This window comes from Lepus europaeus, chromosome 12, assembly GCF_033115175.1.
Source record: "Lepus europaeus isolate LE1 chromosome 12, mLepTim1.pri, whole genome shotgun sequence".
In the NCBI taxonomy this organism is placed as follows: Eukaryota; Metazoa; Chordata; class Mammalia; order Lagomorpha; family Leporidae; genus Lepus; species Lepus europaeus.
In genome coordinates this window covers 81,889,749-81,899,763 of record NC_084838.1, presented here as the reverse complement: position 1 = coordinate 81,899,763, position 10,015 = coordinate 81,889,749, and the positions used below count along the sequence as shown (strand labels likewise).

Below are 10,015 nucleotides of genomic sequence, written 5' to 3'. Positions count from 1 at the left end.
TGGCCGCTGTGGCAGGCGCATTGTGCTGATCTGAAGCCAGGAGCCAGGTACTTCTCCTGGTCTCCCATGAGGGTGCAGGGCCCAAGGACTTGGGCCATCCTCTACTGCCTTCCCGGGCCATAGCAGAGAGCTGGCCTGGAAGAGGGGCAACCGGGATAGAATCCAGCACCCCAACTAGGACTAGAACCTGGTGTGCCGGAGCCGCAAGGCGGAGGATTAGCCTGTTAAGCCACAGTGCCGGCCATGCTTCTACTTTTGAAACCTATTAAATATTGTTTAAAGCTGCTATTCTTAGACCATTTCCCTTCTAGGGAACTCAACCTGTAGCAACTTCCTAGCACCTTAGAAATCACTGGGCTCTCTTAGAACTGCTTTGTTTAACATCACTGTGAGTGTGTGATTAACCTCAGCTGCTTCCTACAATAGCTTCAAATAAGATTCCTAGCATCCCCATTAGGTGGACATTGATTTTGCCAATGGAGCAGCTTGGTGATGAATTGTTAAAAAATAAAATCAGGTCTAGAGGCTTCATCAATAATTATTACCTGAAAGATTTCATCAGATGTGGGGATTGTCCCACCCATTTCAAACTTTTTGCCTCTTATTTCAACAAAGTGTTTGCAGGGAGAGTTGTTTGTGGCTCTGTAAGCTAGGGCTTTTATGGAAGTGCTGAGAAAAAGGGAGCTATTATCTTCGAGAGATGCTGCTCTCATTTTAATTGCAACTTGGTATGAATGAAGTCTGGGTCTTTCCTCAATGAACGCTTCTAACTCGGGCCAGGTCCAGCAGACACAAGAATTTCCAGAAAAGAAAACTTACCCATTATTTAACAGGAAAAGCACAACTGGTAAGAACCCATGAAATGGTGTTTACAATGCCAAATTTACCTCCTCCTTGTTTCTTGGTGATTAAGAAAAGCATCAGGCAAGATTTTTTTCTTTTTCTTCTTTTAATTTTGTCCAGCATTAAAGGAGGGAACTTCATAAACATTGATTGTCATTTACAGAAAACATTCAGAAATCATGTGTGCATTATCCAGGAATGCTAACAGTATTCAACTAATAATTTACAGGACATAAAATAAGGACAAAAACCTATTACATTCTAAAGTAATATAAAACTCTCTTTTAATTGTTAGGGAGTGCTGTTTTATTCTAGTATATTTATACTTAAAAAAAAAAAAAACCTCAATGATTACTTCCTAAATGACTCAGGCTGCAGGTTTACTGACATACACAGAAATTAGGGCTTATATATTAAACAAGGAGAGAGAGAGAGATCAGCAAATTGTAGATTTTAAAACTATATATGTCACTGGGTTTATCTGCAGTTTGCCTTTTGCCTCTATAGGCTGAGAAGAATACATGGTAATAATGTAATGAAGCTCCAGTGGTGACTATAAGAGGCATTATTTTTAAAAGTAGAATTATTTTAGAGTGCATACTTTTATTTTACACAGATGCGGCAGTGCAACTTTTGTGCATTGCCAACAGTGGTGTGCATGCTAATGAGATGAAATGTACCCCTTCCACGCTTGCTCCCCCAGGCGCAGTGGTGGTTAGGGGGTGCAGCCAAGCCCCAGACAGCCCTTGGTTTCAAGTGCTGAAAGGCTTAGAGTCACTTCACTTTGCAAGTGTAAGCTGGAGCTAAAGTAAAAAAAAAAAAAAAAAAAAAAAAAAAACAAACCTCTGAATGATGGAATGATATGAAAATCATTTCTCTCAATCCTAAAAGCAAGGAAGCATTGTCAGGGATTTAAAAAATATTGGAAAGTCTCATTTAAATCTAAATATCTTTTTTTCTTATAAATTGATCATCATAAAATACTAGCCTTTTACAGTCATATTTGGGATGCAGGAAAAGCATCAGCTTCCACAGACTTGCTCCTGCCTGGGTTGCTATAGTTCATGACACCTCAAGTTTTCCTCCCTCTCGGTTGCTCCCCAACCCTCCCCCAGGTTCTTTACAACATTTATTTGGTGAAGGTCAGTTATGGCTTCAGCGAATGAGTGGTCTGACCTCAGGTTATTAATTATAAGAAATAAACGTGTACAAAAATATTTTGTTCATCAGAAAGCGGAGTTTGTTTTCCTTAAGCTATCCCATGCAGAAAGGATCCAGCCAAAGCCATTTACTTACAAGGAAGGATGACTTAACTCACACAATGTTTTGTTTTTTGAATTTCCTTTTTCATATTGTCTCCTTCAGACAGCGTTTGCAAGTCTTAGGCCAATCTTCAGTACAAATTCTTTGGAGCAGATTTAATTGACAGCCCTGTCCCTTTCTCAGTTGTGTTACAAAAAGAAGCAAACACTGAACACCAATGACCCGTCAAGATGCTTAAACTGTTATGAGCAGTTTCCATTAAAAAACCGAGAAGTACATAACACGCAGAAAGGAAGCAAGTGCATATTTGCTCTTTGTTGTTTTTTCCCCCTCTAAAAAATTGTTACAAAGTCTTATGCTTAAACAGACATAGAAAAATCAGTGTATTCACTGTCTCTGGTTATTTACAGCAAAAATTGCAGAGACAGCATACATTGTATTAGACCTTCCACAAGCATATATTAAAAGTAATTACATTTGAAAAAATATTTTTATTTTTCCTCTACATTTCTACAATACGTACTCAGTTTTCTGTGGGTGTAGTTTTCATTCTTGTGTGTGTGTGAATCCGATGAAGCAGATGGTACTGTGCTTGGATGTGGGATTTGTAGCTTTGCAGACATACCTCATGTGTGCCTGCATATGGTTGTGACGGAGGCCTGCGAATGCTCGCCGTCAGCCACAGCCAGCAGAGTGGTGGAATATAAGGATCATGCCGCCCAGTTGGAAAGCAACTACCCTGTGTTTCCCTGAACTGGGCTCATTAAATTCCGGTAACCCTTGTGCTTTGTTTTTGACCATGAGAACAATCACACAGCTGCTTTCTCTGATCCACTGGAGTCATGCAGGAGGCAAAGATTACTATGGCCAGTTCCCATGGGAGCAATTCCAGCGCTTAGGAAAAAGTGCACAGACAGACAACCTCCCTCTGCTACGTAAGAACCCACGGTCTGCACTTCATTCAGGGAGGACTGAGTGATCAGGACTGCAGATAGAATTCTTCAGATACATATGAGGAAGGGAAAACAAAACCTTGTTGCAGATAGTGAAGCCACACATTTAAAGGAAACACATTGAAACTCAGAGGCATCAAAGTCCTGGGTTTGACTTTTAGAAAAAGTAGCAAGAAACCTAGCCCCCTGGCTCTGTGAAGATGGGCATTCTGGAAAGACAAATACAAGAGTCTTGTTTCTGCCTTCCTTAAACTGAATTGCTTTCACTTATTGACCATTGGCTTTTTTTTTTTAAACTGACCTCTTCCTATATCCTTGAGTAGTGATAGTTAAATATAGAAATTAAATTGAGTATCAGAAGGGCAAGATCTCTTCCCTGCCCCTTCCTCCTATGCTAATACCATTCTAGTATCATCTGGGGTTCAGTAAGGTCAGATGCTCCAGCTGAGCAGGCCCCTAGGTGCAATTTTGGTTTCAACCAAAGGTTGTGAGCTAGTTGTCTCTGGGCCCTCTTCTGCTGGAGATGCACTGTTGGTCTGCATTAAGCTGTGAATTAACTCCCATCATTTATAACTCAAGAGATTTCATAAAAATGCCGAAGCTCTAGCAATAGTCAGCGGAATAGGGGATGTCCCATTTTAGATAGGGTGTCTCCTGGCCAGTTGCCCACTAGGCTGTTTCACTCTCTTGTGTCCACTCCCTGGCCCTCTTAGATCTTTGAAATGTTAACCCCTGCTTTTAATGGACCCATGCCACTGGTCCTAAGAATCCTCCAGAAAAAAAAAGGGTGCTGGCTCTTTTCTGAAAGATTCCCATGATTTTCCATACCAGGCCTTTACCCTCCTTTCTGCTTGTACCAGCAATTGGAAACAGAAAATCGAATAGTTTGTCTGAGGCAGATCGTGGGCTATTCTCTCTTCTTTATAAAGGGGATTTTGTGCAAAGTTTCACTACAGATACACACTTTAAAGTTATTGCTGTCCTACTGAATGGGGGTCCTGTCAGGTTACAATGAACTTGCTTGGATTTATTGTCCAACTTCATCGGACACAGACATTTATGGATAAAAGAAGAGTCGGGGAGAAATTATTTCTTCTAAGTTCCAGTAACAGTAGAAATTTTCCTTGTTGCTGTAATAAACAGAAACAAAGAATATGGAACAGCACTGACATTGTTTGCATCTGACTGATGGATTTGAGAAAAAGCTGGTAAGTTTCAGATTATTCTTGGGACGTTCAAGCCTGGTACATATAGCATCACAATGAGTGAGCTTGAGTTGACTATCCATCTGTAAGCCTTTCTACAAACTGTTGAGCTTGACTGCTGTGAAGTTATGTGTCGAACAATGCAGCTATGATAGGAAATGTTCCAATGCCTCCCTGGCAGCTTGTGTGATTCGGAGTTCATTATGATGTAGGCTTTCTTGGATTCTGCCAAAGAAATCTAATTATCTGAGAGACCATTGCATTCTCTGTTTTTATGTACTCAGAGGTGCTTTAGCCAGAACCCTGACGATCTCACAAAAACAAGTCAAATCCTGGAGGGGTAAGTGTGTTGAGTACATCTCCACCCTCCACCTTCAGTCTTTAGGGGGGAAAAAGACACAAAAAAATTGATACGTAGGGACGTATGTGGAGTGTCAACCATTTTTGGACTCCCTCGTTCTCTTATTTTTCCTCCAAAAATTGTCTTTCCTTGCACAGACCACAGCTATACACTAGAGTGTGACTTTATACAACTTCGTCTCCTTTGTCAAGTTTGTCTAATGCCAGTTGGAGTTCTATGTTTCCCTTGCTCTGGACTTGTATAGGCAGAAGCTTGGATTTACTAGGAGAACTATGAACGGGGTGTCTAGATTATTTGGCTCTGAACAGATCACAGACAACAAGACTAAGTTGTCCTTACTCATGTGCAACTTTTAGGCAACTCCATATAATAAAAGTAAATTCAGTTTATGACATGAAGTTAGCTGGTCTGAAAGCCTTGTCAGAGGTTTTCTTATTGTCATATTCAATTTATACCATTTACATTTTGTGGTCATTTTCCTGTTTTTCCCCCCTCCTTGTTTAAAAATGGAAACATCCCTGAGTGGATACAGTGCAACATCTGCATCAAACAGTGATTGTCATTTACAAAGCATGAAATGAGAAAGACAGATCATGGATTCTTTCTTCCAGTGCACACTTTAACATGAGTGTGTTTTGAGCACGTGAGCTCTCATGGGGAAGGAACAAAGTTCTGGGGTTACACCTTGTAAAGAAAGTTGTTCTTACCAAAATCACAAAATATCTTGACATGTAGTCACAGGAGATGTTCAAAAGCTTTGCTACCATTGAAAACAGACTTGATTCTCTTTTAAGGGAAAATGGGCAACTGTGGCCAAAACTGGAAATCTCTTCTCTCAACTGAAATGGGCTGAGCATATACTGGTTTCCATTGTTTTGTTCTGGTTCAATTGCGAGCCCTGTTTCCTGTCCCCTAGCTTCAAAAGGTTCATGCCGTCCCAGTGAAATGCTTGCGCTAGTGGAAATGACACAAATTCAAAACCAGTACCTCCTGAGGCAAATGTGGGGAACAATCTTTTTCCTACATCACTCATGGGACAAGGGAGGAAAAAACTCTCAGCCACTTCATCAATTGAGCCAATTTAAATTCTCTAAGGTAAATTGGAGGCAACAAATGATTCCCTTTACAGCTGGGCGGGAATTACAGGCTGGCGATGGGAAACACTAGGCCAACAGAACAATGAAAACAAAGTTTGACATAAGTTCAAAGCTCAAAGGGAAACACCAAGTAGACACATTAAGCATCGCCTATCACAAGCCAATCATAAAACATACATTGCATTTGGAAACGGCTTGGTTTAATTGAGTGCCTTCCATTACCCTGTTTTCCTAGCAATCAGTAAAGTAATCTTTCCATTAGAAGGAAATATGACTCTTGGAATTAATTCTTTATACAAAGCGCTAGCAGGAGTGACATTTACACCAAAAAGAATTGAGTCCCTGTAGCAGCATAATAAGCAGTCTACAGCTGTCTTCTCAGAACCAAAGGTAATTTGGTTCAATGTAGTTAAATTAATTGAATATAACAGTAGTTGAGAAAGAGATTCATTATTTTAAAGCCTTTTTGTTTTTCCCCATTGGTTTGGAATTCATCAATCATGAGGTGAGAAATAGCTCCGTTTTCTAAAAGGAAAAGACTAACTCTAATGTTTTGATCGTCAGTCAGGAGTTCTGAGGCATCTTGGAGATGGTTCTCAACCAGGAACTTCAGGAGAGCCTAAGAGATGCAAAAAATGAACATCTCCACTGACAAAAATGTACAGATCAGGTGTGTGTGTGTGTGTGAGAGAGAGAGAGAGAGAGAGAGAAGGAGAAAAGGAGGGCAGACCTTCATAAGTAGGGGGCTGGCTAACTCTATTGGAGACCACAATTTTCACTGTCTTATACACAAGCTTCTCCCCTAGATTCCTTTTTAAATACCTTATTTTGAATCAGATAATAACAAAGGCACAGGTTTCAGGACAGAGGCATAACTAGTGCCTTATAATTTATACTTTGATTATTAATTTTACTGCAGAAATGTGGAGAACTGAAAACTTGTACAAGGAAGTTTAAATTCTCTGATTCGGATGTCACTCTTGCATTGTGTACTTTCAAGAGCTATTAAATAATCCTAGGCTGGATAGATGATGTAATTTCAAACTCCATAGGAAATAGTTATGATGTTGGGATATAGTAATTCCTTAGCATAACACAGCTATTTTTTCTTAGTCTGTCAAGCTTTTGTTATATTTTTATAATATAACATTTCAGAGTTGAAAAAAATTCTAGGTCCCGGACTAAAACATAGAGAGTCCTGCCTCCCTCTCTGTGGCCACTTTTCCCAACAAATGTATTAATGAGAATTAATATAAATAATTATTTCTTTACTTTGTATGTCCTCTCTCTACATTTTCTTTCCCAAAATGACTAGAGGGAAACTGTTTTCATGAAATGGCCTTGGGGCCCTGTGTTCTGATTTACTCTTTCATTTTTCTAGAAAAGAATTGCTGGTGGTCATAATCCACAGACAGTATTTTTCAGTAAGCACCAAAGTCAAGTTTCTTTCACAACTGGAAACCCAAAGAAAAAAGTGTTTTCTGTATTTTGATGAAAAATAGTAAATACCTATCATTTGGTCAAGAAAGTCTCAGACCTTACAATATTATCTAAAGCTGAATTCTTAAAACAGGAAAATGGCTCCAGATACTTCCTTCTCTCCCAACCCCAATAAGTACCATCTTGACAAGGCTTTGATGTCACTGATAGAAAAAGTTTCTACACAGAGGCCATGCATTCTATTTATTCCTTCACAGATGTGTTTCTGAATTGATACTGCCCTGCCTTTGATTAGAGATGAAAACATCTCTGGCTAGGAAAACAAAATCCTGATTGTCTAACAAAAAGGTAACATACAACACAGAAGATAAATCATTTAAGAGAGCCTGACTGAACCTCCACTGCTAGTAGGGATGATATTTTAAGCCACAGTGCGTGTGCATGTATAAGTAATAGTCATATATAATATTTTCACATATTATATACTTATTACATACATGCACAATACGTTCCAAGACAGCTACAAAGTTACACATGCATCAACTATCTAAAAACATAGAAATAGGTAAGCCTATTAAGTGGAATTTCTTAAATTATATTTGAATAATCAACAGGAAAAGTAATCATGTAAAGTACCGCTCTGTTCTCGAATATATCTACAATAAAATTCTATAAACAGTTGTCTCCCAAAACATACCCGAATAAAATTAAAAAAAGATAACACCCAGTGTCCTATATTTGTATATTTATGGTCATTTCAAAAACAAACAAACAAATAAAAGAGCCCCACTCAGGTGCATATTTACATTCTTCAAACTGTAGCGGTGAAAAATAACTCTGTTAAGTGCAGGACATTCCTAATGTTGCAGTAGTGACATTTTCCTTAAGTCTCCATGAACACATTGCTTTTGTCTTAATGGTGATGCATTCCTTGACTATGAGACAGTTCTCTGGTCTCCTTCATTTGCAGACGGTGGCACAGTCAGGGTTAAAGAGCTCCTTGTATAACGGAGGAAACAGTGTATTCACTATGTCTGGATGAGATTGCTTAAATACCTGAAGCTTCTCCCCGTGCAAGTTGCAGACTGCAGTGATGGTTGGTATCTTGGCTATTAACTGCAGAACCAAGAGACAGGGAGGGAGATAGAGAGGGATGCTCATTAGTGCTTTGTCTTCTGAATCAGTGTCCTTCCTGGTCCCACAGAATAACAGATTGCTTTGGAGAAAGAAGGCTCACTTTCAGTTTCTCTTTTGGAACACAACACAGCACACCAAAGCAAAAGGCATCTCCCACCGCATCCCCTAAGGAAAATGGAAAGAGAAAGAAGCAAGCAGGACCAAGTTTCCTGATGCATTCTTCTTAAACAAAGTGTGTATGGGAGGTAGTCAAATTTAACAGCTAGCTAGAAGTGGACGCTCCACTACCTGAGACAGAATCTTGGTTCCAAAAAAGATTAGTGATGGGATGGCTGTGATATACTCTCTGACTCAGTTTTCTAATATGTAAAATGGGATTAGTAATTGTGCCTACTATTAGTAAGTAATAGATGTGTGGACTGAGTGAAGTTTGAAAAGTGTCAAGAACGCTGTAGGCATGAAGCATAGTTGTTCACTAATATTACAGATTAGGCATCTCTAATCCAAAATCCAAAAGGTGAAATGCCCCAAATTGAAACTCTTTAGGTGCCAACACAAGGTCACAAATGGAAAATTTCACACCTGACCTTATGTTATGGGTCATAGTCCAAATGAAGGTACACTGACATTTCATATAACATTGCCTTTACATGTGGGGCCCATCTCCAAGACACGTTCACCAATACATATTACAAATTCTGAAAAAATCCAAAATTCAAAGCACTTCTGGTCCCAAGCATTTTGGATAAGGAACGCTCAACCTGTATTCTTATTTACCATTTCTCACAGATTTTTATGACATGAATGTTAGAATTTTGGGTTTGGAAGGTGATAATGTTTGGAAAGTATGAGGGATCTTATTATGAAGAAATTATGCATGGATTCCAGGGTGTTTTGTATCACACTTATCTGTTAACTCCAATTTTTCCATGAGCATTTTGAAATACCCTTATCTAACCAAATGGCAGCATTGTGTTTAATTTTCTGTGTTGCTTGGCTGTCAATTTCACTAAACCCACCTGTGACTCTCCAATCCCTTTCCATTGTAATGGGTAAGATGAAACTTCTATTTAATCAAGAGAGAATATAGAGGTCTATTTAATCAAGAGAGAATATGGGAGGCTACTGGCACATAGCTTCCTTAGGGCAGTATTTTAAGAATGAGTGGAGGATATTCTCTTATCATTCCTAGGTTTTGATATATATCTGTTGTGTAGAATGCAATTTTTGAGTTAATACTAAGATTGTACTTTATAATAACTTTTTTTTTGTTGTTAAGGGTAAAGGTTTATTGTCAGGTGGGGGAAACCTGACAGGCTACCTCCCCATGCACAGAGAGAACAGTCTATAATAACTTTAAATGTACACAGTTTGCTAAATGCTATATATGTCTTAAGACATGAGCACTTTCAGCTTTTGACATGCTTGGAACTTAAATTTTTTTTAAATTTTGCAACAAGTTTTTTTTTAATGATTAAAATTGCAAGTGGTCTGCATTCATACTACAACTATAGGCTTCTGAACTGCAGTCTTATTTTGGCATTTCTTTTTCTTTTTTTTTTAACTTTTATTTAGTAAATATAATTTTCCAAAGTACAGTTTATGGATTACAATGGCTTTTTCCCCCTGTAACTTCCCTCCCACCTGCACCCCTCCCATCTCCCACGAAGATCAATTCAGTATATACTAAGTAAAGATTTCATCAGTTTGCACCCA

General features: G+C 38.8%; 1 protein-coding gene across 1 annotated transcript in view; it reads right to left on the bottom strand.

The window, feature by feature from the left end:
- Window positions 1-8,050: 8,050 nt before the first annotated feature.
- The window catches only part of RORB (RAR related orphan receptor B), a 210,840-nt gene continuing 208,875 nt past the window's right edge, over window positions 8,051-10,015 (bottom strand). The window contains exon 10 of the mRNA XM_062207085.1: window positions 8,051-8,278. Within this exon, the coding sequence (XP_062063069.1) occupies window positions 8,123-8,278 (156 nt within the window). The 3' untranslated portion in view covers window positions 8,051-8,122. The remainder of the gene's footprint in view (window positions 8,279-10,015) is intronic.